We start from the raw sequence: 27,641 nt of genomic DNA on the forward strand, positions 1-27,641 counted from the left end.
GTTTTCCTTCACTAAAGCCGATGATTATTTGCCATATTGCCAACAGAGAAGTTTTAGAAACTTGGCTTTTTGGAAAGTCAGACAGGTGTCAGATGTTGAAATGACTCAGTCCAATGACTGATAGTCCAAACCTGGTCCTCCTTTACTAATTTCCATTAAAAGCTTTAACTTTTTTTTTTATTAAAAAAACAAAACTTTATCATATAAATGGAAAACTGAAAGGTTTCAAATTCATGCTGAGATTCTAGTAGCAATAACTGTCTGCATCTTATATGATTAGAAAAAACTGTTGGTAGCTCTTTTGGAAAATAAATAAATTGGTATACAGGAAAAATAAAGTACTCAAAAAAGCCTCGCACTAATATTTTGTTTAGTTTTGGTGAGGGCAAAAATAGTGATAATCTCTTGCAACTTCAAAATTGTTATTTACAACCAGCATTACTGCACCATCAGGAGGGGGGCGGGGTCCTAGTCATTCAGGATACACAGGCAATAAGTTGACCTAATTTTTTATTTTTTTTTTGTGAATATTGTTGCCTAATCTAGATCTTCAGTCGAGTGGAAGAGAGTCTCGGCATAATAACTAAGAGTAAAGTCGCATATAAACATATAAACAATGAGCTATATCAAAAAGGAGAGTTTTGAACCTAATCTTAAAAATAGAGAGGGTGTTTCTCTCCCAAACCAAACGAGCTTGTTCAACAGAAGAGGGCCCCGAGAGCTTACAGCTCTGCTTCTCAGATGGAAACAGGTAGAGGACAAAAACATCTGAGCTGAGAGATGCACAAAAGGAAGAATCATTGATCACTGTTGTGTATGAGATGTCGGAAGTTTTTTATTTGGTCTTTGTACTGATGGAACCCAGTGGTGAACGTGTTTTCCACTGGAGTATAAAAAATATGAGCCAAAGTTTAAATGTTCCAGTTTAGGTATTTTTAGAAATTCTATATGTGTCATTTAAATTATTAGTTATTTCATTCTAATTCTGCGCTTTTCGGCTGTAGTTGTTTTGGACACCATAACAATGACCAACAGTAATTTCATTATTATTTGTGCTGTTGGCAGTAATACCAGTTTAAAGATCGTCTAAAATGTTTTCGTACAACGAGCAAATCATTGAGGGGCAGCGGAGCGCTTTACTGCCAAATAAAGACAAGCGAAGAAGAAACGGGCGTTACACCGGAAGCACTAGTTGGAGCAGCCATGAAGATGACAGATGAAAACATTCCTGGAAACTCCGAAATAACAATGGATGATGTTAAAAACCTCATCAAGAAGAAAGATGAAATTGAAGAGCAGATAAAGGCGTATTACGATGTCCTACAAGACGTAAGTCGGCGACCATATTATTAGCAAAACGTAGCACAAAGCTAAGTCACAGTAAGGTTTTTTTAATCGCCTTTGTTTACTTTTATTTACAGCAGGGGGTCGGAGTTGAAGACTCTTTGGTGGATGCGGAGGGTTACCCACGAGCAGATGTTAATCTGTACCAGATTAGGACGGCTAGGCACAACATTTCATGTGAGCAGCAGTTTGTTTGCTTTCAGTGGTTTCCCTGACAGCTGGAGACACGCATGTCGTGTTTGACTGTGTGGCAGACAGTGTTGGTCAAGTTACTTGAAAAAAGTAATCAGTAACTAATTACTTCCCCAAAAAGTAATCCCGTTACTTTACTGATTACTTATTTTCAAAAGTAATTAATTACTTAGTTACTTTTTAAAAACACGATTTACAACCTGAATAGGTGATAAAGCGATAGATCTTTCAGCCCAATTCTACTTTTTCTGCATAATCCATCATACAAAATGTAATCAAATGGAAAAGTCCCTTTTTAAAACTTGTTTTATTAGTTTTAATCTTTTAACTTTATGCATCAAGCAAAAATTAAATTATATGCAACATTCACTGACTGGAAGAAATTTGTTTAATATTTAAACCTATTTTCTGCACATTCCAGCACATAATTTTTTTTTTTTGTGTGTGTGTGTTTACACTCACTCTTTCAAATAGATGCAAGTAAAACACAGCAGAAAATAAATAAAATCAAAGACTAGCGCTCCTTTTGCTCTATTTTCACCTGTAAAGCAGGAGTCGGGTAGGCGGAGGTTTACCCTGGTGCAGGTGTGCTGCGGCGGTCAGTGGAAGAATCCGCGAGTTTCTCTGTGAGTTTCCCATTACGTCGTTGCGCACTCGGTGCTTGCTTGGAGGTTTAGGGGTTTTTTTCGCTGTAAAAAGAAGTTTTCTTCCCACGCACAACAGACGCTAATGTTTTTGTCACTTTTTATGGAATCAAACTCAAAGTAAGGTCACTACTCGATATATTATCCACTGTTGATCTGCATACAGCTGTTGTCACAAACGTCGCACTTGCTTACGTCACTGTCATGAGACATTCTTGCAAAAAACCCACGGTTTTAGTAACGCAGTAACGCAGCGTTCCTACGGGAAAGTAACGGTAATCTAATTACCATTTTTTGCAATAGTAATCCCTTACTTTACTCGTTACTTGAAAAAAGTAATCGGATTACAGTAACGTGTTACAAGTAACCCGCTACTGCCCATCTCTGGTGGCAGATAATGTCTCTTTATGTTGTGTGGCAGAAAAACTGATGTATGCTATCAAAGCACAAACTGATATCTCATAATTTACGCACACACCACGTGTGCGGTGCGTTTTTAAAAGTTAAAGTAGTATTTCAGATAACTTATCTACGTTCCCAAGGCATGATGAAACAAAAGTACATGTTAATGGTCACTAAAATATTTTAAAGATGACACCAACAGATAATTCTATTTGGTTTTAAATACATGTAGTACGCATTTTAAATGCCATTTATTTTTCTAAGATGTAATACACTTGCCAGAGTGTACACCAGACTGCACCCACCTTTGCCTTCAGAGCTGCATTAATGCTTCAATGCATAGATTCAACAAGGTGCTAAAAATGGGATGAACATGTTCAGCAACAATACTCTGGTAGGGTGGGAAGTTTAAATGATGCTCACTCAGTACTAAGGACCCAGAGTGGACCAAGAAAATATCCCCAACACCATTACACCACCATAATCTACTTGAACTGCTGATGCAGTGGATTCGTGCTTTTGTTGCAGCAGAAATGAAAAACTCATCAGACCAGGAAACATTTTTCCAATCTTCTGTTGTTTGATTTTGATGAGCCCCTCCCGATTGTAGCTGTAGTTTCTTGTTCTTAGTTGACAGGTGTAGCGCCTGTTCCAGATGTTGTGAGTTCAGAGATACTCCAGCATAGCTTAAACGAGTGGTTATTTGAGTTACTGTTGCCTTCCTATTAGCTCGAAGCCATTCTCATCTGACCTCTGACATCAGCAAAGTATTTTAAGATAAGATAAGATAAGATAACCTTTATTAGTCCCACACGTGGGAAATTTGTTTTGTCACAGCAGGAAGTGGACAGTGCAAAAGTTATGAGGCAAAAATTAGAATACAATAAGAATAAATACAGTACACAACTGTACAGAATAGAATAAAATACTATATACAGTAGAATAAAATAAAATAAATATACAATAAGAACTGCCAAGAACTGCCGGAGAACTGCCACTTACTGGACATTTTCTGTTTTTCTGACCAGTCTCTGTAAACCCTAGAGATGGTTGGTTGAGAAAATCTCAGCAGATTCTAAAAGACTCAGACCAGCCTCCCTGCTACATTTAGTGTAGCTGCTGCCATGTTATTGGCTGATTAGGTATTTGCATTGACAAGCAGTTGAACAGATGTCTTCAACAAAGTGGCTATTGGGTGTATATTATATATTTTTGTTTACTTAATATGTTATTTAATGTTTTAATGTATACTTATTATTTATTATATTTCTTTGATTTCAGATTGGTTTTAACCCTATTAAGATATTTATTCTATACTCAGGTTTACAGAACGATCACAAGACCATCATGGCGGAGATAGAAGAAGCCCTACACAAGTTGCATGCTCGAGAGAAAGCCAAGCGGGAACAGGATGAGGCAGAAGCCCAGGAGGAGGCGATGGAACATCAGGTTACGCTGCCTCCACCTTTTGCACAGCTTGATGCTGTGACAGAGGGATCACCTGCCTGTGGAGCTGTGAGTGATGTGAACTTTTGTAGCTAGCAGCTGTTTTCAGTTTGTACTGCAAAACATTGTTGGGGGGGGGGGGGGTTCTCCTATAATTTTAGTGATTGTTTCTTTTAAAAGGGGCTCCGAGTCGGTGATCAGCTGATCGAGTTTGGTTCTGTGAACTCAGGGAACTTTCAGAACCTCCAGAATATTGCTTCTGTGGTGCAACACAGTGAAGGGGTAAGAACCACAGAAAACTCAATGGGCAATTAATCAAACTTCATTTCTTAATATTCCATTACAGTTTATTTTTGTTGATGCATGAAGCTTGTGATGCATAAGAAGTCATACTTTGCATATAATTTCATTTGTATTTAACTTTGTCATAATGAGAGAATGCAATGTTTTGATTTTTTGTTTTTGTTTCTTAAAAGCATCTCCCTTGTTGTTATTTGAGTCTGCAAACTGTAATTTGACATTCCTCTGCAGAAACCATTGCACGTCTCGGTGATCCGGGCTGGCCAGAAAGTTCAGATGAGCCTGACTCCACAGCGGTGGTCAGGCAGAGGTTTGCTGGGGTGAGTGCACGACTGTGGTAAAATGACATGTTTGATATAGACTCAAGCTCTCCCCCAGCTCAGGGGATGCATCCTTTAAAGGCTGACCGTGTTGCAGCACTGTAGCAAAGTCTCTCCCATTTCTATGCTGCCAACGAAGTTTGTGTCCTATCACATCATCTGGGAAAACGCCATTCTAAATTTTTACTGGATATAAAATCCAACACCTGCTCGGGGCTGTGAGAAGTTTTCAAATTTAAAAATGAATGAATGAATGAATAATTAATTTTCTTGCATCATCTGAAATACTGTGGTTTATTCTCTCACCCTCATATCCCTCAAAAATATACTACTCTACCTCTGCTGCTGTCACAGTTGCAGCTCAGTGTGGGCTTTGTGTCCTATGTAGTGCACACCTTCAGAGGATGCAGCTCCTGAGTTGTACGAGTTTGGAGATTAATAGATATTTGGAAACAAAAACAAGTGATGCCCTCAATGCCAAGAAAATGCTGAAAAATTGTTTCTTGGCATATTATTTCTACAATTTGCCATGTAGTGACACTAGTAAAACACTTTTTAGTACACATACTTAAAATTCATCATATCATGTCCATAAGAAGTAAAAAGTTATTCTTGATTTTTGTATTTTTCAGATGTAACATCGTTCCAGTTCAGCGATGATCACCCTAACACTTAAAGTTTGAAAACTCTCTCTGGCTTTTTCACTACTTTATGGGAACTTGGAACAATATCCCTTATTCCAGTTTTCAGAACAGGATGTATGAAAATAAAGCACCTCTGTTCAAGAAGTCATGCTGAGTTTACTGAGTGTGGAGCTGAACCTTGATTAGATTTCTGTGTGTTTAAAAAGCAGCTTTATGGTGTTCAGTGTTTGATTTCCTGTTGGGAGCACAGCTGGACACTTATTTATCTGAAGTGATGATGAGCTGACTGTGAGCACATGCGTGATTTGCAGTCCTCTGTTAATAAAGGCTTATTTTGAACTCTGGAGAAAAAACACCCAAACCTTTCTGAGATCACGATGGAGACAGCACTATTACGATTATTGTAAAAATGAAACAAAAACATACGTTTATTACGGTGTCTTTTTAATGTAAAAATAATGAAATCATAACAAAACGGTGTCTGTTTTAATTTTGGGTGAGTGATTTTTACCCAAGACGAAGAAAACGAGACTTATTTTCAGTCATGTCTGAATTATGTTTTTACAAACATGAGTACCAGCCTCGGTGAACATGAAGACAATCGGTGTTACTCCACATGTCCATAAGGCTATACTGCCTCACAAGTATATTTAAATTCACTGTATTAGTATGAGAAAACAAACAAAAAAAAAATCCCCCATCACATTGGTTGTTTCAGTTTCTTCTTTTTGGGCTTGACTATCTGTGGTAGCTGGATTTTGAAGGCAGTCCTAAAAAGAAAAAAACAATACATGATTTAAATGGAAGTTGAAGTTCAGACTTTAAGCTTTAAGGTGTTTAAATAAAATTTTGCACTGTTTAATTATTATAGACTTCTTTATACACAGCCCTTCACTTTCAGGTGCCTAAAATGAACTGATCAAACTAACAACATCACATAAGGTTAGTTTCAATAGTTGGATAAAGGTCCTTTGCAGTCAGTGGATCAAATGCTCCTTTTGCTCTTGTTAGATGCTCTGCTAGGCCTTCACCCAGGCTTGTTTGTGGGTCTCTGGTTTTAGTAGCTAAAAGCATATTGTATCGAGTTGAGGTGATTCAGCCATTTAAGAATATCCTATTTGGTTGCTTTTGCAGTATGCTTTGGGTCATTATCCATTTGCGTTGTGAAACTCAGCATTTGGCTGAGCAGAGAGTATAGACCTGCACGCTTCACAGTTCATCCTGCTACGGTTATCAGCATTCACAGCATCAACACTATTGGCTTGCCTCCACTGGGAGCCATACATGTCCATGCCATAACACTGCCTCCAATATTTTTAACAGATAAATGGTATGCTCCAGATCATGATCTGTTTCACTCCTCCTCCATACTTTTCACTTCCCATAATTCTTGGACAAGTTAACCGTGGTTTCATCTATCCAAAGAAAGTTCTCCTTAATTTGTCAAGAAATAACAGGGAAACAGGCATCACCTTGTCATAATGGTGGACTGTATATAAACAGGGCTGTATTTGCGGAACAGTTAATGTAATATTTTTTGGACCCCTTGAATTAAAACAGTCTGCACTTCAGACCTGATACAAATCCACTGTGCTGTTGTACAGAGGCAAAAAATATTTTTGAAAAAGCCAATGTTCAAAGACATATGGAATAGGGTTGCCACGATTAGTCGACTATCAAAATCGTCGACGACCAATTTAATAGTCGACGCGTCGTTTGAAGCTTTGTAAGATCCCAAAAGACGCAGGAATAAGTAGAAGGGTTCAAGAGTGTAATAACGGACTGAGACAGAAGATGGCAGCGCTGCATGAAGAAGGATGCCAGCTGCCGTTAAACCTCGAAGAAGAAGAAGCTGTGTCCCAGAATTCATAGCGCGGCCCTGCTCAGTTTCCAACAATGGCGGCAGCTAGTTAGTTTTAATATTACTCTTATTATTCTTTCTGGGGCACAAAATAAACGTTTAACATTTTTCAGGCGAGGATGTAGCTGTGTAAACCTCAAATATCTGCTCAGTTTATGAAGACACCACATATTTTCAAAAGCGCTCCGACGTTTTCGGAGACGTCTGTTACCCACCAGCTCGATAGCGAGCCGGGGTTCAAGGCTCACTAGAGCAATCGTTTTCAAACCCCCCGCTGTCTTTCGCTACTAAGGCTAAACATGATATACAAGTCAATTAGATCACTTACAAATGTTATTATTTGGCCTTTTTCAGTATTTTATTTGTTTCTGAGTAAATCGGTTTGGCTGAGATTAAAGTTATAGTTTTTACACAGCTGAATAAACGTCAAGCAGACAACTGATTATCAGAAGAGCGAGATGCTGGAGAATATACTAAGGTGTCCTGTTATATTTTAGATAGCAAGGAGCAGACGGCTGCGTTTAATAAACTCCAATGATAGCTAATGATAGTTAAATAAGAGCAGATGCTGCTGGTGCAATAAGCTGTACTTTGTACGTCCAATGGACGCGTGATCTGATTAGTCGACTAATCGCAAAAATAATCGGTGACTAGTCAACTATCAAAATAATCGCTTGTGGCAGCCCTAATATGGAAATAAGTGTACAGAATGTACACATGTAGATGTATTAGCACTACTCCACAAACACTGACACTTACTCGCATGTCGTACAAATGGGGCTGAAGTTGCAGAATACTAAAAACAAAAGAAACAGACTGATTAAAAAAAACATACTGCAGCTCTTTCCAGTAATAAAGACTTAAGCAATTCAAACTCACTGGACAGACAAACTGAGCACACATAACCGATTTCAATGAGGTTACGGTGGCAGAAACACGCAGCTCGATAGTCCACGTGTGCAGGCGGCGGCAGCACCAGCTGTGACCGCTGCTCAGAGTCAGGCAGGAACACCCACTGCTCAGAAGACAACAAAAACAGCTGTCGTTAGATGCAAATGAAACCAACCCCATTCTTCTTAATGCGTGTGAAACTGTACTGCACTCTCACCAACAGATACTGTGCAAGGGCGACTTTCTGTGGTATCTTCATGTACAATCCTCCAGTTATATCACAAGCCTGAAATGAGTATATAACGGTTACGATAGCATGGTAGAGGGCACACATCACATCACATGATAATCACCACACTACCTCGCACTAAAGATGTTAATACACTGAAAAATATTTGTGTTAAGACAAAGTACTTTTCTTAAATACTTGGAAAACTGCAAAGTGGTGATTGTCCTTACAGAGCTATAAGAATTTACCTGCTGAAGGAGACCAGAGTCTGAATCCAACACACAGGCATCTATCAGGATGTTCTGTTTAAAACACAAAAACGTTTTTAAATTTAGCGTTTCATTTTTACCTTTCTATTTCTACCTAAATAAAGATTACGCTGACTCACTGAACCATTTTATATTACAAACTGGTATTACAGGACAAGTACAACCTGGGCTTAGTTTAACTTCAGTTGATATCATAAATAGTATAATAGGTGAAGAAGGCTCCCAGGTTTGAAAAGTCAAGTGCCTTAAACCTGGATTCTTTCTAATGGCCACCAGGTGGCGACTGCTCTGGCTGCAAAAACACTTCCATTCTTATAGAAGTCAATGGGAAAACGGCTCCTCAAGCTTTACCTCTGTAAAGACGGTCTTGTTGAATTTATGGACTCAGCTGGTTAGTTTGGGTCATAATGAATAAAACATTTAACTCTATTTTGTAAATTTTGGCTTCTATGTGTAATAAAGAAGGATTAGTGGTTGATATTTCTTAAAAACAGCATGAAAATGACTTGGATGTTAAGTGATAGCAGATGTTTTTATATATAGTGTCAACAGCTTTACTTATTTCTGGGAGTTTTAAACTATTTTATTTCAACACAGCATTTCATTATAAGCATCTTTAGGTCCAACTTTTCATCTACAGCAGTTGCTGTAGTAAGTAATGGGTAATTAAGTGTTAATACAGGACAATGATCTATTAATATTCTACCTGCTTCTGAGCAGCAAAAATCACATTCATGAAGTTCATGTACTGGAGAGCGCAGTCCTCAGCTGCTTTTACCACCTATACAGTGCAAAGCGTCAAAGAGGGGTCAAAGTCAGGTGGGGGAAAAAACTAAACAAAAGCATTCATAATATTTGAACATTTGGGCATTACCAGTATTCTTGATTTAATCTCTTGTCCAACTAAAAAAAGAGAGAGAAAATATATATATACACATTAAAGCAGGGTAAATGGAAAACTTCATTCAATAACTGGCATTAAGCATGTATAAAGATTAAATCACCTTCCAGCTCTTTCGTGAGCCGGTGAATATCTATATATTAAAGGATTAAGGTGAAAAAGTAAATAATATTGGTGGAAAATAAATAATCTATAGATATTTAACTTTAGAGCAAAACATCACATACGTTCTGCAACACAAACAAATTCTCTGGGCGACGATGGCATATAAATTAAAATTGCAAAAAAGAAAGATTAAATAAGTGATAGCATTCTATTTCTCTTCAAAATAGACACTAAATGTCCTCTAAAGTCAAGATTAACAATATTTTTCCTGCACTACCTACATATATGTAGGCCCATTTGACATTAATTACAGTAATTTTGTAAAAAAGCTATAAATATAAATATCTGCTTACAGTTTCCAGCACCTGTCTTACACTTCCTGGCTGATTCTGTGGAGTCGTGCACTGAATGCACTGTTTATTATTGCACAGTATGTCATAAATGATAAAACAGTCTGCACGAAAAGGATACAGCAGAGAGCTTTGGCGAGGGATCCGGCCAACAAAGTATCTGTTGAATTTCCCGTCACTTCAACTGAAATCATGTGAGATACACTGAATTTTAGGGAGCATTGTACAACATCTTTAAATACCTAAGAGTTTATCCTCGTAAATACACGCTTACTTTTTGACATTATGTTCCTGATCTCTTCGACAATAAGGTTATTGGCAGCAGACAGGAGTTCATATTTTCCATCTCCGCTTGAGGATACATCATTGCCACCACCGTCTTCTCCACTCCAGCTCTTACTGGGATACAGGAAGTGACTGAAAAAGTGAGTGGGAGAAAAGCGCGTATGAGCAGCGACAGCAGCAAAACATTAAACAGACAATACTTTATTCCTGGAAACTGAAACTAGTGGAAGAAATACTCAGACCAGCATATTGGATTCCACACCCACCAGCTAAACTGATAATCTGTTTGCACTGCAAACAGATGAACAGTTTTTGTTCATCTGATATTGTATTTCCTTGATTTTAAGACGACTGCTGTTTTTTATGTCCTAATATTTAAGTCCAAGAACTGACAGATAATATACTTTTCCACATGATGGTGATTCTCCTCTTAATATGGTTTACAAGCCTGTGTGTGGACCTCAGAAATTCCTCTGTGCAGTAAAACCCAGTGAAACTATGGTATGAAATTACCTGCCCTGGCAGTGGCTAGCAATGACAGCCAGCTTGTTTGTCCTAGCCATGGCCATGTGAGCGTTGCCCATCACCATGACTGCATCCATACACTTGGACAGGGTGAACTGGGCGGACACAGGGGTACATGGAGCGTTGTTTGGCATCAGAGACATTCAGAAAAACTTTAATGAGTCAGAGTAACCACAGACATCACAGCTAATACCTGTGGATCCCGCTGAGCCTGCTGCCCCCACCATATGGGGTTTACATCCACGACGATCACCAGGAGGTTGATTTCGTCCTCTAGGCAACATTTTTGAAAGAGATTCATCAAAAAGCACCTGAGTGTACAAAACAAATACTGCAAAGACTCAATATGAGCCAGGCTACATACCTGATGCCATCACGGCGGATTATTGTCTTGAAAAAGAGATGGCTTCTATTCTGCTGCTCTATCTTCTCTTAGTGCTCATACTTTATCGTAAACTTCAAACAATCTGCAGACAGCTAGGAGCGTATTAAAGTCCAGATAGTTTAGGAAAAACAATTATATGCAGGGATACGCACATTATTTCTCATCACTTACACCGCTGGCGTCTCCAGGAAACGATTTCTTTCTTCTTCTGTGGTTTTTCATAGCAGACTACAGACGCCCGGCATACTGCTGCCACCTAGCGCCCATTTGCTGTAGCGTAAATTCTTAGGTCTATACATTCTCTACATTCATGGTCATATAAACCAACCCTTTTTTCGTTCTTAAATCTCTCCATCTATCCCTTATCTTCTGCTCATCCAATTTAGAGGCCCCCTTGAACCCTTCCCAGCTGCCATAGGGCGGGAGGCAGGGCGGTCTGTAAAATACATTTATGGATGGAAATTCCATCTATAAATTAATTCTAATATTTCTTTGCAAGCTTCAGATCATCATCCTGTTCATGTGCTAGAAAAAAACAACACATTAAGTTTTTAAATCTTTTACAGAAAATTATATATTATATATATAAAATTCAGCAGTATCACGACAGGGGGTTATCAGTTTAATTGAACTAACTGATTACCTGAGAAGCTGCTGCTGTAGATTTCACAATATAAGCAGTTACAGTCTTGAATCATTTTAAAATTGTGTTATTTATTGCATAACAGATAAGATTAGACGATGCATGTTTTATTTTTCATCATACTTTGAGTTAAATAGTTAATGTTTCAATGATTTTCAAAATCATTACATTCTGCTTTTTTGCACACTGTCCCATTTTTTCTGGAAAAATTGATCCCCATTAAGGTAGTTTAATAACAAGAAAAAAATAAATACAATAAAAACACAATGATAATAATAACAACAATTATAAAAATTCACATATAAAGTTATAATGAAACACAATGATTATTTTTGTTTAAAAATAACAGTAATTTAGAAAATATAACTAAAAACAAACTGTGTATTGGTCAGCTGTTTGTATCAGCTTCAAAATAGAGATGTTCCTGAGGAGTCACCATGCCAGACATTTACTGATTGTATGCACGTCTGCAGAACACCATGTTTTCTATATTATTACAAGATCAGAGAGTCAGATGGAAGACGAGCAAAGCTCCTTAAATTGTCCCTGAAGCATTAAAGGTTATATCTTGGGTTTGGCTTTCGGCTTGGCTTTGAGTGAAGCGCGCCTGTATTTCTCAGTCTGGTAGACGTCTGACTTGATGGCTTCGCCGGAGTCATTGAGCGTCACGTACACATCCCCGTTGACCTCAGTGACCTTATGAACCCGCTGTTTGACACCCTTGGAGCGCCAGTAAGTCCTCAGCGGTTTGGCTGTAGGGTCGTCCACAGCTTGGTAAAGCGATTCCCCCTCTGCGAGGGTGATCTTGTACTTGTGCCAAGGACACACGATGCACAGCCGTCCATTGAACTCCTAAAGGTAACACAGATCAAAAGATTTTTTAGATATTACAGAAAAGGTTGAGTGTCAGACTTATGCACAGCTGTTTACAGTAAACGAGTCAAAAGGTGACTGATTTTCTTAATATACACCAGTAATCAGAATAAACAGCAGAAAACTCACCTCAATGTCTCCATACTGTAAAGCACCACCTGAATCTGTCCGTGAAAAAAAACGTGGCATTATGGACATCAACGACGAGCCGTAGAAGAACATATACTCTGCAATGTACTATGGATTATCTCAGCAGAAGCAGTACTTACGGTAGCAGTGCACGTCCATTGCATAAAGCTGCCCCTGGTGATGCACGACCAGCACATCTCTGCATCCGTTCACCAGCTTTGTCACACGGCCAGCTTTGACAATGTCCTCCTTCTTTCCAATGAAGTGGGAGGTAGACAAGTTTGAGGAGGAGGAAGAGGCAGAAGAAGTCTGAGACATCTCGTCCTCAGAGGACATGTTGATCTCTTCTTATAGCTGATATTCTGAATAAAATGAAAAAGATTACGCTTATGAAAAGAACAAAAAGATCACTTTAATTTCTTATTTTATGTGGATTGCTTATTACACTCCAGTTACAAAACACACAAAAAAACAGTGTTTGTCTGTCTCTTTTTATAACTACACATAGAACCCCTCGGATGTCTACATACAAGTAAAGTCACTTAATTGTCTACCTACTACTTTCTTCAGAGTAGTATGAATTATCCAAAGGAAAAGCTGTAAAACCTATGAAAATACAGTTAAAAGTCCTCTGGCCACCGGGCCTCAGGGCCCCACCCCCGGAAGGGGCACAGCTGAGCCACAGGCACCAGGCCCCGCCAATCGGCCACCAGGAGTGAGCCGGTACATACATGAGCGCCCAGCCCCAGACACCAAGAACCACCAATACACCAACGTCTGAGGGCATCAGCCACTGGCAGGGAGTGTGGTGAGGGGAGATAAGTCTCCATACCTCGGAGAGCCTGAGATGTTCCCAGAGAGGTGGAGTCTAAGACCCAAGCTGACATATAGACACAGACGAACAGGCGCATGCAGACACAACCATGCATTCCCACCCCCATATACACAAACAAATACTCAGCACTCACCTGACGTGGAGACAGACACAAATAGACACTGTACACACATTCACACTCTCCAAACATACTCTATATCCCAGGTCTGGGTACCCCTGCCCCAGAGGGGCAAACCATACACAGACCCAGGAGATGTAACCCTTCTCTCAGGGGTGGAGGAAAGCAGACCGCCTCCTTATCTGCAGTAGCAGGGAGGCCCCGCATTCCAGACCCCAATCCGACGGCCAGCACCTCCTCCCAAATCAAAATAATAAGTGTAAATCTGGTTTCATGTTGCCCACAGACAATTTCAATATAACTGCCATGAAGAGTTTTTGGTTATTCTGGTATATTTGAGATATAGACTGATGTCATTGCTGAAGTCACTTGGATGAACACTGTAAACAACCTAATGTTCTTTTTGTACAGTTATAGTTAGACATCTTCTTTTCACCAACCTGCACATTTACTGAAAAATATTTTTTATATATACCTAGATGATGATGATGATGATGATAATAATAATAATAATAATAATAATAATAAGAAGAAGAAGAAGAAGAAGAAGAAGAAGAAGAAGAAGAAGAAGAAGAAGAAGAAACTGTTTTCCTTTCCAAAGTTCATATACTAACTTAAAAACAAACAAACATTGTAAATCCTTTCGTAAGCGATAATCTGTCACTTTGACTGGCTTTGTACAGATTATGTAAAAAGTCTGAATTTTGTCCAGGGATACTCTCCTGTCACCTGTTTTCATCTATCAAACCTGACGGAGGAAACCAGCGTTGTGTGACTAAAACACACAGAAATATGCTAGCTAATAAGGTTCACATTTACACATATGAAACACATAACGAGTAACGCGTTCTATTCTATTCTATTCAGCTCTATTTCTCTACGCCAACTCCATAAAGCGTTTAATTACCTTTTCTGTAATTTCACCGTGAAGTCAATGAGCGGCTGTCATGCTCGGTCTCTTTCGTTGCTGCTGAAGAGCGCTTCGATCACGTGTCAGCACGTTATCTTTCTAAAACAGGCCTCCTGAGAAAACTGGACACGTGTGAAATTACAAAACGTAAACTAAACGTCGAAGTTTCAAGAAATGTACGAGTGTTTGAGGTTTGAACAGGAAGCGCCAATGTTGTGTGTTACATCGAAATACGTCCCAGGTGAAACTATACAGAATGCAACAAAAGCAAAAAGAAAAAAAAACTTTCAGAGAACATTTCACTTCGTGGCAAATCTGTCCGAAGTAGTTCACTGTTGCGTAATTAGTGTGTATATTTGCGTGGTGAGATATTTTCTTTATTCATGCGAGGTAGACAAAACAAAATAGGGGAATAACAGAAAATTTAAAAAAATGTGGAAAATGATACAGCAGTGCAGTCTGCACACACTGAAATAGCACAACAAGTGCATATTGAATTGAGAAAAAAAAGCTTCACACAAAAAGGAGCAATAATTATGTTAATAAGGACAAATACAATAAAAAGCAAGTACCAAGATGAAGAAGTCTATTATCACCCATTTGTGTATGTCTTGAGCATTTCTTTATATTTTGATTCCAAGGAGCCAGACTTTATTGTGATTTTTAAGTGCTCTTAGGCAGTCGTTCGGCCGGTCTTCAGGAGATTCTTTTTTCTTTTCTTTTTTTTAAGGAAATTTGCTCCTTTTTTACTCATTTCCAGTCCAGTCTTTGCACTGGACCGTTTTCAGAGGAATTTCATTTTGTTTGTTAATCTACTTAACACTGACTTATAAATCACTCATAAATGCATCTAACGAAAGTGTTTTCTCTACACAGACAACTTAACAATGAACCTATGTTAAACTGTATGTTTAGGCACTTTGTTACTAGCAGCTTGTTGGAAAGCATATAAACTTTCCCATTTCTTTAGTTTAATATACAAAATAAATAAATAAAAATAAATGCCAAAGGTAAGATACCAGCAAGGTGATTCCCAAAGAGCTTTTTTCTTTTTTTTTTTACATATTCTTTGCTAAATATAACGAAATGAGGATTGCATCACGGGTTTTGCACTGACCTGTATATTTAATTTATAGACAGTGCAACTTTAAACCACTATCTTTCTACTTGCAATTATCTCTAAAAGCAACCATGAAGACGCTTACAATCGTATTGGAGTGTATCAGAGTGTAAACATTTTGTCTGCCTATACGGGTGTCAAACTCATTTAAGTTAATGGGCCACATATATCCCATTTTGATCTAAACTGGACTATGCTAGAAAAACTATAATGTATAAACTAGCAAAGAATAATAACCTTGAGAGAACCATGCAAAATAAATCCAATTTTAATACATGTAAGTCTTTACATTCATTGTCATTAAATGCATCGATGACACATGACAGATCATATTGGATGAAGAAATAAGGATATTTCAGGATAAAAACTTGTATCCTGACTCACTGTAAGTGCAACAGGATTTTATGCATTTATGCTTTAAAATGTTTACTTTCCATTCATTTTTACTTCTCTGTAGCAACACTGGCCTGCATTAGCCGCACATTTTTATTACTTATAGACCTCATTGTAATCTGACCAATGAGCATATAATAAATAATTTATACAGTCATTGTCCTCGAACAGCTATCCAGTGGGCTGAATTGGACGCTCTGATCCCTGGACTGCATCCCCCGGAACTGTGCGGCAGATATATTTGTGTCATTGTCTTTGAGGATATATGTATACAAGATTTATCTAGACTGAGTAAAACAAGCCCCCCCCCCCCCCCCCCCCCCCCCCCCCCAAAAAAAAAGAAAACAACAACAAAAAAACAAAAAAACAAAACAGTTTGAAAACTCTATATTATATAAACGCAGAAAATATACTGTAGCTCGTAGTACTGCCATCTCTCAGTATGCTGTAATGCCTGTAAGAAGGCTTTCTGTCTTAGTGGGTTTTTCTGGTGGGCATTAAGCCGTCCTAAGGATTATCATCCCTCTGTCATGCTGAACCGACCGGCTGTCCTTCGGAAATATGTTAACATTAACATTTCCTCTTTTCCGTGAGGACGAGCAGCGAGAAAACAAAGCGCTCTTCTTCCTCAACCGTTTCCGTCGTCATGGAGACCCTCTCTGTGTACGGAAATAGTGGTCCTGCTGAAGCTAGCAACTTTGTGAAAAATCAAATTATCTATTCAGTTGGCTCTGCGTTTGCGGCTATCTGTTGCTCTTTGCGTGGTCTGGACTTGATCTGGTAAGCTTTGTAGTGATTTTCGCATTTTAGAAAAAGAAAACTTATTTGTGTCAAAATTAGCATAATCACTTCTTAAACTAAACCAAGCACAAGCATGTAAGTGGGATCCATTCAGGGGCGAATCCAGGATTTTTAAACCGTGGTGGCACAGGCAGTAACAACCAGACAGGGGAGTCCAGGAAAATTCTAAAAGATGATATCTACCAGCTATAACTAGAATCATAATTACATAATTAATATGTAATGTCAATGTCTGTTTTGTTATGTAGAGAACCATGGGATTTAAAAATTTCCAAGTTTGTTTCTGAATCTATACACAGTTGTAATTGACTTCAGGTCAGCAGGCAGGTTGTTCCACAGAATTGAAAGTTTCCTCAACAGATTTAGATTCAGTTCTGGATAATAGACCCGAACCACTGAGAGCTTGACTAATAAAAATATTTTAAAGGCAATTCTGTGTTAAACTGTCCTTACATATGTAATACGTAAGGACAGTTTAGAGAGTCCTTACGTATGTTATACGTAAGGACTCTCGCTTCTGCATTCTGAATTAGTTGAAGTCATCCGACTGGGATAATCCTTCAAATAGAACATTACCATAGAATAACCTGGTTTATATTAATGCATGACACATTTTTCTCAGATTCAGTTTCAAATAAAATATATTAAAAATTAGAAAATGCTTAAATTACACAAAATTTTAATAGGTAGAAAGCTGTTTAGTGACATTATTAATATGATTGCCAAAAGTAAGATTACTGTCCAAAATGATTCCAAGGTTCCTGACTTGCTCGCAGTGTTTCAGAGGACAGATGATGAATATGAACAAATCTTCTGTCTCTGATTTGTTTAAGTAATTTCTATTTAGTGTAATGTATAATGGTATACCGATTTATTTTTAGGTTTAAATTTTTATTATAATAATAACCTATGACTGCAAAATAAATACTAGCTGAAGCTGAAGCAGTACAAAGAGCAATAAGTGCCTCCAATACAGTGGTAATAGAAAGCAACATAGCACAAGTGCTTCAGTCTAGAACTTGAGTAGCTCTACTTACTTTCCAGCACTGGTCCCATCCATGCTGTCATGACCAGCTGTGACCCAAAACAGACACTGCGTGCAGGCTTCACGTTCATTCATTTTGTTGATAAAGACTGAGGTGTTTGATATTTGAACTTAACTGGATTCTTACTTGAATCCAGGCAAACAGGCAGGCAGTTTAGTATTTCGGTGAGTAAGTCCACAGTTTCTTTTTGCAGGAACAGACCAGCTCAGAATATCAGGTAACTACTATCCACAGGGAGAGAGCTCTTCAGCTGACAAACGGATCTACTTAGAGAAACAGGTGACTTTAGCGCAGGCAACGTACTCAGAAAACATCAAAAAGCCTTATTACCACAACCATAGATAACAATCTGGCAGAGAACAGTAGCTCGAGTTTGTTCTTAAGTGCTGATAAGTAATGATTAGATTAGAAATTAGTGCACTGGCTGAAGAGCAGAAAACCAGGTGGCTCTGCTAGGGAGTGGTACATGCCCACCTCAACCTGTGGGAAAAAGAAAGTCACGGCAAAAGAGAAAGAGAGTAAAACGGGGGGAAAACCCTTAACAGCTGTAAAACAATGACACGTGATCAGTCCAGAAGCACTGGATGTTTTCACAGTGACAGTACAGATGACAGTGACACACAGATACACAGTGACAGATCTGCCCAATGGCAGATCAGTCACATTTCAGGTGATAGGAATTGGGATTTCCTCAGCATTTACTTTATGCTCTGCAGACATGAATATACATGAAACCCCATTCAGTAAGTTATATAGCACAATTTGAAGTTTTGCAGTTACTAAGGCAGGGCATGAAATCCCAGTATGGACTCACCAAAGTGACTGTGGCTTATGTATGAAGGAGAAGAGGCTGTCTCTCATGCCTTACTGCAGAGCTGTTGCAGCAACTGGTCAGTCCTGTGTAGAAGCCAGCAGCTGTTTACATGTGTTTGCTATATTTATCGTATTTGCTACTGTACAGAAATGTGTGACGACTGCAGCACACTCCCCTTTCTCCTTGCTGGCCTAGTGTCAGATTTCGACCTGCTACCAGTATCCTCTGCTTTGCTTACCAACAACAGAGCAGTGTGGTAGTAATGACACAATGACCGGCTATTGGCTGTAAGACGAAAATACTGAGGGATGTCTCTGCCACTTCCAGGGCAGGTGGAGCGAAGTAAAGGAAAAAGGGAAAGAAGAGGAAGAGAAGGAAATGACACTTTGTCTGTATGAGTGTCTGAGAGCGGTCGGGCTACAGCATCACTATGCCAGGTAAGAGCAACCACAAGCCATTCAAATTGGCACTATTCTGCTATAAAACAATTTGCCTCCCCCTTTCCTGTGCTTCAGGTTTACCTCAGTGGGTGTTTGTCGTACAGCCCACATCTCAGTGCTCACCATGGAGGACTACCCCCTGCTGGGGATACACACAATGGAGGACAGGACTCGGTTATTTCAACTTGTCCAATTTGTCAAAACTCTTGATCTGGAGGGCCTTGGATATGATGATGATGATGATTATCACTATAGTGGTGGTGGACGCGTCGAAGGCAGCACTATAGTGGATAGCAGCTTTTATCATGATAGTGACAGCATTTTTGATGATGAAGATGGTAATGGAGCTGCTGTCAATAATATAATTGCCAGCACTTTTGCCAGACCATCACATGTTCGCAGGCGACTTGATTTCAGTAATGAGACCAGTGATCATCATCAGCGGTTGTCTCATCCTGTTGTTCACGTTAACATGAGGTATGCCAGATATGAGGAGTCCATTAGGAAAAAAGGATCTGCTACCTCTGTGCAACATCAATATAGGCCAAAACCCAAGCCTGCAAATGTGACATCAAACACATTTAATCACAAACCTTTGGGTCACAAAGACAGAAAAAGAACCACAAGGAAGAAAACTCTTTATACAGAAATGGACACTGATGGATGCATGTGTAAGCCAACACCTGTTTATGAAGCAAAGAGAACAGCTGGATATAACTATGGACTACCAATGAGGAGTACTCCTGCTCAGTGCAAACAGTGAGTGTGGTCTATACTGTCCTCTACTTAGACTGAATGTCATTGATGACAGCAGGATACATAAATGACAGTTAGAAAAAAGCAAATGTAAACACACTGATGAGACAACATTTTTGATGACTGTCATTGTCTTTATGACAGTGTCTCTTTATAATATTGAGTTTTTCTACTGTGATTGAAATTCTAACTCTAATTTGAGAGCCAGGCAAGCAGAAGAGCAGCGGATTAAGGTGTGTGTGAGGAAAAGACCACTGACATGCACCGAGAGCCGACAAAGAGAGGCAGATGTTGTGACAACTCCAGGTGGAGAGTGTGTGATTGTCCATGAAGTCAAGGAAGCCGTGGATCTCTCACAATACATACTGCAGGTGAATGTGCAGAGAGGAGACAGTGTACTCTAACCAATGTCACGGTATTTGAATTACTACTTTAAGGCCTTTTCAAACCTTTCCTGTTGCTTTTTTTTTGTCCACACAGCACAAGTTCTACTTTGACCAAGTTTTTGGGGAGAAAAGCTCCAACGAAGAGGTTTATCACCAAACAGCATATCCTCTGGTGCAGCACATGCTCAAAGGGTAGGGTTGCATTCATGGACATCTTGCTAGAGTTGTACTAACTTGATTGAGTGTGCAGTAAACAGTATATCATTACACCAAAAAAAGCAGTCCCAATGCTTTAGTTAAATGGACTTTGTGCAACTTTAATTTAACAAATTTTAAAGTATAATAAACTAAATAATAAAAATTGTTAAATGAAAGGTTGTTAAATGAAATAAACATGCACAACAGTACATCTCAGTATGGGCAGAAAGTACAAAAATGCCCAATTTAAAAAAGTGAATTAGGTTAAAGGTATTCATTTGCACCACATTAAGGACATTGTTTGTATCAGTGTATCCTAATCGTCTATACTTCTTTGTGTGTGTGAGCACAGAGGCAAAGTCACCTGCTTTGCATACGGTCAAACAGGTGCAGGGAAGACTCACACCATGCTGGGTTCACCTGCCATTCCAGGACTATATGCTCTGGCAGTTCAGGACATCTTTGCTCACCTGTCAGCCACACACTCATACCAGCTGGTGTTTGTCAGCTTCTTCGAGATCTACTGTGGTCAGCTGTATGACCTCCTGGACCACAGAAAAAGGTCTGTGTTTAAGTTTTGGGGGGGGGTTGTGTTAAAAGTGCATGCAGATTTTTGAGCTGGACGCTGCACTGGGGGAATTCATATAATCTCTATCTCACTGGGGTCATTTAGGTCTCAATTTTATGATAACATTATCATAAAATTGAGATGCCTGAATCTAGGATGTCCTCACTTCTTTATTTAGTATTTTGCTCAAAGCCTCAAAGTCTTTCTTCTGTATTTGTATCTCTTAATCTTTCTCTTTCTTTCTTCTGCAGGTTATTTGCTAGGGAGGATGGACAGAAAGTGGTTCACATTTCAGGGCTGCGAGATGTCAGAGTGGACTCAGTCAGCTCTCTGCTGGAGGTTTGCCTGATTTTCTTTACAATAAGTTATATTATTTAAAAAAATCAGTGACATATTAGTGTTTCTGGCTTATGTGTGTGGCTGTATTTCAAAAACAATGAGAAATAAAATTTACTGATAGGTCAAGCAGGGCCGCAGGACAAATTCATCTACTTCAACACCAAATAAAGTGTTTGAGGTTTGGAGCGTTATGACTCAGGTCAGTAGTAAAGCATAAGTATATGTGAGTGTATCAACAAATTATAGCATTGACCAGATTACTGAAAATAGTATGTAATGCTAATGTGAAGGCCCCAACAATGATCATGACCAATAACATAATAAAATTATTTCTTCATCACTTTGTGCATGCAAATCAACATAGATAATCTCACAGTAATGACTCTGTTAAATGCTTTGAAGTTAATATTGTTCAGTCCATCAGGAATGATAATTTGGTGAAATTGTATGCAGTGTGTATGATGATTATGCTTTGAAAATGGAAAAGGGTCCTTAAAATGCAGAATATGACCTCAACTTTGAATACAATTTGGGTGAAGATCTGTTAGGTCATTATTTTTTGTAAGTTTGACTCAATCTGACCAATACTGTGGGAGGCGAAGCAATTCCTGTGAATTCTGGACAGACAGACAATGGCGTGACCTCATTGCTTCTTGGGAACAGATGAGCTAATGCACAGAAAGATTCCAAGATCTTTTCTCCCTGGAAATAATAAGAAACAGGTCCCCAGCTATAACTGAACTGAGTGTAGCAGTTGTTCTTGCACTTCACTTTTATATTATGGTCTCACAGGTGTACCAGTGTTATCTTAGGTCGGGGTGAGTCACAATATCAATATGATTTGATACTGAAATTTTTATTAAAATATGTAAGCACTCTAAACAGACTCCCCCAGCAGTTTGACTTACCAGAGTCATTTTGATAGTGTTGCTGTCTCATGGACATTTTTTTTTCTGTGATCCCCACCTCTGTCTTTAATAACCTTAAATACGTGAAACATTACCTAACAGTAAGTATGATTTCTGCAATCTCCTCAACCTAGTAAGAGTAGTTTCCATCTCTCCCCTCTTACTCAGGTGATTTCTCAGGGTACAGCCGAGCGGACACAGGGGATGAGTGGCGTGAATCCACTCTCTTCTCGATCCCATGCCTTGCTTCAGATTCAGCTTAGAGATTCAAACCAGCAGATAGCTGGCAGGTGAGTGACAGGTAACGCACTTCATGATGTTACTTTTTTCTTTCTCTGAAACCATACTTGAATTATTGATTATTGATTAGTAGATCAAACAAGACAACAGTGTCGGTGTAAAATGACTGTAAAATGTGTGTGTATGTGTCTGCGTAGAATGTGGTTTGTGGATCTGGCAGGAAGCGAAAGAGCATCCGATGCCAAAGAACCTGACAGGCAGAGCCGCATGGAGGGAGCTGAGATCAACCAGAGTCTGTTGGCTGTAAGCTATACAGATACGTGCTCTCACACTAAGAGGCCCAACATAAAGTCAAGGATGTTCATTGACATTGTTGATTTTTATTTCCCTCAGCTTAAAGAATGTATCCGGTCACTTGATCAGGAACAATCGCACACACCTTTTAGGCAGAGCAAACTGACTCAGGTAGTAAAAGCTGACGGAAATAGTGACACGAGTATGCATCATATGGCTGATTTTCTGGTTTCTCCACTGATCCTCTTTGTTTTGATACTGAATTCTTTTTCTAGGTTTTGAAAGATTCATTTGTCGGTGACTCAATGACATGCATGATTGCCAACATTTCACCTGGTCACACAGCAACGGAGCACACACTTAATACACTGAGATATGCAGACCGGTAAGTGTGCACATGTCCAGGTATAATGAGGGGAATTTAATATACTGTATTAGTTTCTTAAAATATTTATTGATATCTTTATTGTGTAAAGCCATGCCGGGTTTCAGTCCTCTGATTTTATATTGTATGAAAGGGAAAATTCTATTAAATTCAGTCTTTACAATCAAGGTTTCTTTAATATTTTCAGGGTAAAAGAGTTGAAAAGACAAGGAGGGCTGAGAGGAAGAAGAAGAAACAGAGGCAAGACAGCAGCCTCACCCAATCAAAACCTGTTCAGCAGCACCACTGGTAGCACTGTTAGCAGTAGAGGGAAAAGTCCTCCAAAGAAGCCAAAGTTAACAAGACAAAGCGATTCTTTCGGTCCCACAACTCCTACCACAAGGTCACCTGTGAGGAGTGCATTTCTCTGCTCCACACCCAAGAACACCAAATGTGGAGAGGAAGCAAATGCGAGACGGAGGGGAGAGATCAGACTTGAACATATTTCTCCAGTTAGAGGTTGGCTGAGAATAGGTGACAAAAGGCATCGGAGAAATGAAGCAGATGAATTAGGAGGGGGGAGAACAGGAAATGACAGTTTAAAAACTATGGAGAGACAGTCTGTTAGTCAGCAAAGCCCCAGGGCAGTGCTGGAGTCGGGACACCAGCAAAGCCCCAGGGCAGTGCTGGTGTCGGGACAACCAAAAGACAAGCGTGTATGGAAGGTGCAAAAGGAGGGAGAAGCTCATGAGAATGATTCATTTTTTACTGAAAGTAAATCTGACTCCTGTTTCAGAGAAGAAGAACATGAGCAACATGCTATGAAAGGTGGAATAAAAAAAGGTGGAGAGAATGGAGATGCAAATAGTAAAGGGGAAGGGATAATACAAAGGGGGTTACCAAAGGCCAATGAAAGGGATAAGGAAAGAGAGAGGCATCTGAGATGGTATCACAAGCAGCTGCAGCAGTTTATGCCCTCTTCTGCTTCTTTATCCAGCCAACTCTCCTCACCCTCTATATATCCATCTCCCTCTTCCTCTACTCAGCCTTCTGTCTCTCACCTCTCCATTTCTTCCCGTGCGAATCATGGTTTGGAACTGGTTTTAGATGGATGCACAACCAGATCTGAAGATAGAGTTAATGGTAACAGAGGACAGGTGTTTTCTCCCAGCGCTGAGATTCTGTTACAAACTGAAACCTCTTCGATCTCTAATAACATTAGTGAAGAGGATGCTAATGGAGACACTGGTGGTGTTGGGGAAAACTCGAGGGCATCTTTGGAAGGAACATGGACAGGATTTGAACAAGAAATGAGTAGAAACGAGAAGAGGAGGTCACTTGAGGCAGCAAGTGAAGAAAGGCAAAGAAGGAAAGAGAGGAGGCCAGCTGGAGTGGAGAGGGGAGAAGGGAGGTGGGTGTGGATGTCAAATGGGACAGCAGGTGCTGTCTGCTTTGACACAAGTGAGACACAATTGTGTCACAGCTCTGATTCACAAGACAGACTGGAAGTGGGTGTGGCAGGACTGAATACCTCAGATGACCCAGCTGATGGAGTGTGGAATGCTGGGAAGGGGGGAGCAGCTCAAAAAGGGTGTTTATTGTCTGCTCACATGAACAATGAGGGCAACAGCCTCATTAGCTACCCCCCTGCAGAGCAGTCCCTCTCCCCGGACTGTGAACATACCAGCACACTCCTGACCCCAGTTATGCTTAGTGCTGCCTCTTTTGAATCAAAGTGTACGAAAGTCATCCCAGAGGCAGTACAATCAAACACACAGAGAGAGAAAGAACTATGGTTTCTTGCTAATCCCGGTAAATTGCCAGCTACATTACCTTCCACTACTTCCATCACACCTACTGAACCCCTTAACAAACCACCAGAAAATCCAGCTCACACTCAGCTACATAACCATTCAGAAGTCAAAAAGTTGGTTTTACCTCAAAATGAGACTCAGGTGGATTCTTTTAGCTCCATCATGGAGCCCCTCAGCATCTCCCAGCTTCAAGTGGATCAACAGGCTGCTACAATCTCTTTCCTGCGAGGGGACAACAAAAACACCTCGCTCAGTCCTCTTAATGACAATAGAGAATACAACAAGTGGGAAGAGATGGAGGAAGTTGTAGAGGATGAGAATACGGGTTTGCAACTGTCTTTCGTGGAACTGCCACAGGCAAAGACGCACTACCCTCCCTTATCTGACACTACGACAGCTACGAATCACACAGAGGGAAAACAAGACGTACATCTCAGTAATTGTTACACAGGTATAAGTATAAATTCTGATGGTCGTGTGTGTGTGTGTGTGTGTGTGTGTGTGTGTGTGTGTGTGTGTGTGTGTGTGTGTGTGTTTAAACAGGTCTGTCCACAACCTTGTTTTGTTTTCCTGTGCAGGTATTCCTGAAGATATTTTGGACTCCTCACAGGATCAAGATAGCAATCAGAAGCAAACACCACCAGCTACATTCAACAAACCTCCTGCATCACCACTTAAAAAATCTACATGCACTTCTGTGCAAGGGTTACCCAGTTTACAGGATTTAATGACAAATGATGCACAAGTTCCACCAGAATATGCACATGATAACCACGAAAAACTTCCATTAGCTTCCATTTTAACACCACAATTAGAAAGTGTCTCAGGTTACACACCAGCAAGCCAGTGTCACACAGTATATTCAAAGCATTCCTCCAACTCAACCACTTCACTCCAACCAAACAATCTTGGAGAGTTTAATGATGAAGAAAGCGCCACTAATCACCACGTTAGACCCACGATCCAGCTGTTTAAGCTGGACGACTTAGACCACGCAAAGTAGGTCCAGAATTCTCACAATTTTTGTTAGTGTAATCATCCAAAAAACATTAAAATAACACAAACATATTCTTGTGTATTTGATAATATTAGAATGATGCACAAAAAGGGGTTATTTTAATAAAACATTAATGCATATTTTTTGTACCCATTCTAACTTTAGGTGGTGTATATTCAAGGCCCACTGGGAGCAGCTAAAAGAGATGGAAGCTTTATGTCGTAAAGAGGGGAAGCTTCTGTGCCAGCAGCCTGATATGGTGAGAAATAAAGCAACAAAAGCAACTCTTTACATTTTTTTAATGTACATACTCTTTTTCTGTTAGGCATTTGGAGAATATGTCCAGCAGCTGGAGGAAATCATGGAGAAAAAGGCTTGGTGTGTACACAGCATGAGAGCTCAGCTACAGCCATATCTGAAGCCCATCACCTCAATCCACCCACAGGGAGCAGACGATCACAGATCAACTAGTTGAATTTGAGTTAATAATACTTATGTTTTTGTGCAATGTTTTCAGTGACAACAATAACTGCAGCTTGCTACATATTGTACATATATGGTCATCCTATATGCTTTGTTATGTTTAAGTAAATTGAGCTTGATGAGTTCTTGGACAGCTGTCACTTGATGTGTTTGATGTCAAAATGCATGATGCACTAAGGGTTTTACTGGTGAAACGTACAATCATATGTTTTTCTTTCATGGTGACAGTAATATATATGGAATTCTGATTCTGCCACTAAAGATAGTTCTTTCTATCTATTTTTTCTTAGCCTCTGTCCATGAAAACTGCTGATTTTGTAATTTTTCATTAAAGAAAATCTTTGGTTTTAATCTTAATGCATGTTTTATTCACAGCACCACTATCTGGACAAAGCTAAATCTGTGTCTCTGGGTTGACAACTCATAGAACCACGCATTTGTTTGAGCTTGATCTCAGATTGTAATAGAAATGCTTGCTTAGCAGACTGTTTTCTAGTGTTAAATTTTTTAAGATTTCAAGATTGCTGATATCTGTTATGTTGTGATCTCTGAATTTGAAATCTTCCTCTTTAAATGTCAGTGTTTAACTTTGGGTAATGTGTGCACATTTTTCCACAGAGGGCAACTGAAAATCAATAAAATAAGGACTAAAAAAAGTATACCCAAGCACTTCTTTGTATTAAAATTATAGCACATCCTTCTACATTTTTATCCAAGCTCAATTTGACATTGAGTTTTGTGCTGAGTCTTCTGATAAATAATATGAAAGCAGCATGCATGAGGAGAACAAAAAAGTGGTGGAAGTGACGAGGTGGAAGTGGGATTACATCAGGGATTGACTCTGAGCCCCTTGTTGTTTGCAGTGTGATGGGCAGGCTGGCAAATGATGTCAGGCACGGGTTTCTGTGGACTATGATGTTTGCAGATGACGTTATGAACTGTAGTGAGAGTAGGGAGCAGCTGGAAGAAAGATGAGAGGTGGAGGTACGCTCTGCAGAAAAGAGGAATGAAAATCAGTAAAAGAAAGACATAAAAGATAGGCAGACGGGTTAACAGTGGCGATGCAAGGAGTTGAGGTA

General features: G+C 39.4%; 4 protein-coding genes across 7 annotated transcripts; 2 read left to right on the forward strand and 2 right to left on the reverse strand.

Moving 5' to 3' along the window:
• Positions 1–1,141: 1,141 nt before the first annotated feature.
• psmd9 (proteasome 26S subunit, non-ATPase 9) lies at positions 1,142–6,112 on the forward strand. Its single transcript, XM_086314455.1, has 6 exons — positions 1,142–1,329; positions 1,422–1,521; positions 3,904–4,097; positions 4,209–4,310; positions 4,560–4,648; positions 5,281–6,112. The coding sequence occupies exons 1-6, from the start codon at positions 1,204–1,206 to the stop codon at positions 5,306–5,308; spliced, it is 639 nt and encodes a 212-aa protein (XP_086170581.1). The 5' UTR covers positions 1,142–1,203; the 3' UTR covers positions 5,309–6,112.
• On the reverse strand, positions 5,700–11,313 carry gtf2h3 (general transcription factor IIH, polypeptide 3). Its single transcript, XM_086314454.1, has 14 exons — positions 11,265–11,313; positions 11,073–11,185; positions 10,902–10,981; positions 10,697–10,803; positions 10,173–10,315; positions 10,020–10,082; positions 9,547–9,576; positions 9,417–9,445; positions 9,249–9,323; positions 8,522–8,575; positions 8,262–8,330; positions 8,033–8,168; positions 7,913–7,949; positions 5,700–6,062 (listed from the first exon to the last, which is right to left on the reverse strand). Exons 2-14 carry the CDS (start codon positions 11,080–11,082, stop codon positions 5,993–5,995), a joined length of 903 nt encoding a protein of 300 aa, XP_086170580.1. The 5' UTR covers positions 11,083–11,185; positions 11,265–11,313; the 3' UTR covers positions 5,700–5,992.
• A 388-nt stretch (positions 11,314–11,701) lies between these two features.
• On the reverse strand, positions 11,702–14,840 carry LOC147317476 (Rieske domain-containing protein-like). Its single transcript, XM_086312919.1, has 4 exons — positions 14,599–14,840; positions 12,879–13,100; positions 12,739–12,773; positions 11,702–12,588 (listed from the first exon to the last, which is right to left on the reverse strand). Exons 2-4 carry the CDS (start codon positions 13,072–13,074, stop codon positions 12,298–12,300), a joined length of 522 nt encoding a protein of 173 aa, XP_086169045.1. The 5' UTR covers positions 13,075–13,100; positions 14,599–14,840; the 3' UTR covers positions 11,702–12,297.
• A 1,772-nt stretch (positions 14,841–16,612) lies between these two features.
• On the forward strand, positions 16,613–26,919 carry LOC147317477 (uncharacterized). Of its 4 annotated transcripts, XM_086314458.1 has the most exons (17): positions 16,614–16,894; positions 18,155–18,240; positions 19,103–19,212; positions 19,291–19,974; positions 20,174–20,342; positions 20,452–20,549; positions 20,908–21,117; positions 21,375–21,462; positions 21,584–21,661; positions 22,539–22,660; positions 22,808–22,913; positions 23,004–23,075; positions 23,180–23,289; positions 23,477–25,533; positions 25,661–26,081; positions 26,245–26,338; positions 26,405–26,919. In XM_086314458.1, exons 3-17 carry the CDS (start codon positions 19,154–19,156, stop codon positions 26,552–26,554), a joined length of 4,518 nt encoding a protein of 1,505 aa, XP_086170584.1. In that variant the 5' UTR covers positions 16,614–16,894; positions 18,155–18,240; positions 19,103–19,153; the 3' UTR covers positions 26,555–26,919. The 4 variants fall into 4 exon arrangements, with proteins under 4 accessions (XP_086170585.1, XP_086170584.1, XP_086170583.1 ...); XM_086314459.1 differs by lacking the exon at positions 18,155–18,240 and having other exon boundaries at positions 16,613–16,894; positions 20,180–20,342; XM_086314457.1 differs by lacking the exon at positions 18,155–18,240.
• Positions 26,920–27,641: the final 722 nt, after the last annotated feature.

Source organism: Aulonocara sp. 'chitande type north' Nkhata Bay, linkage group LG12 (genome assembly GCF_057382095.1).
Source record: "Aulonocara sp. 'chitande type north' Nkhata Bay isolate Kocher_YH1m ecotype deep benthic linkage group LG12, A_spYH_male_GT1.1, whole genome shotgun sequence".
Classification (NCBI taxonomy): domain Eukaryota; kingdom Metazoa; phylum Chordata; class Actinopteri; order Cichliformes; family Cichlidae; genus Aulonocara; species Aulonocara sp. 'chitande type north' Nkhata Bay.

Excerpts from the sequence above, each read along its gene's own strand:
- LOC147317477 (XM_086314458.1), top strand. The coding sequence starts at position 19,154 with ATGACACTTTGTCTGTATGAGTGTCTGAGAGCGGTCGGGCTACAGCAT. Across the intron at positions 20,550-20,907 it reads GTGCAGCACATGCTCAAAGG|AGGCAAAGTCACCTGCTTTG; the intron begins GTAGGGTTGCAT and ends GTGTGAGCACAG. Across the intron at positions 26,082-26,244 it reads GACGACTTAGACCACGCAAA|GTGGTGTATATTCAAGGCCC; the intron begins GTAGGTCCAGAA and ends TTCTAACTTTAG.
- gtf2h3 (XM_086314454.1), bottom strand. Across the intron at positions 10,804-10,901 it reads AGGCTCAGCGGGATCCACAG|TTCACCCTGTCCAAGTGTAT; the intron begins GTATTAGCTGTG and ends GTGTCCGCCCAG. Across the intron at positions 9,324-9,416 it reads AGATTAAATCAAGAATACTG|GTGGTAAAAGCAGCTGAGGA; the intron begins GTAATGCCCAAA and ends TGCACTGTATAG.
- psmd9 (XM_086314455.1), top strand. The coding sequence starts at position 1,204 with ATGAAGATGACAGATGAAAACATTCCTGGAAACTCCGAAATAACAATG. Across the intron at positions 4,311-4,559 it reads TGGTGCAACACAGTGAAGGG|AAACCATTGCACGTCTCGGT; the intron begins GTAAGAACCACA and ends ATTCCTCTGCAG. Across the intron at positions 4,649-5,280 it reads TCAGGCAGAGGTTTGCTGGG|ATGTAACATCGTTCCAGTTC; the intron begins GTGAGTGCACGA and ends TGTATTTTTCAG.
- LOC147317476 (XM_086312919.1), bottom strand. The coding sequence starts at position 13,074 with ATGTCCTCTGAGGACGAGATGTCTCAGACTTCTTCTGCCTCTTCCTCC. Across the intron at positions 12,774-12,878 it reads AATGGACGTGCACTGCTACC|ATTCAGGTGGTGCTTTACAG; the intron begins GTAAGTACTGCT and ends TTTCACGGACAG. Across the intron at positions 12,589-12,738 it reads TACAGTATGGAGACATTGAG|GAGTTCAATGGACGGCTGTG; the intron begins GTGAGTTTTCTG and ends TGTTACCTTTAG.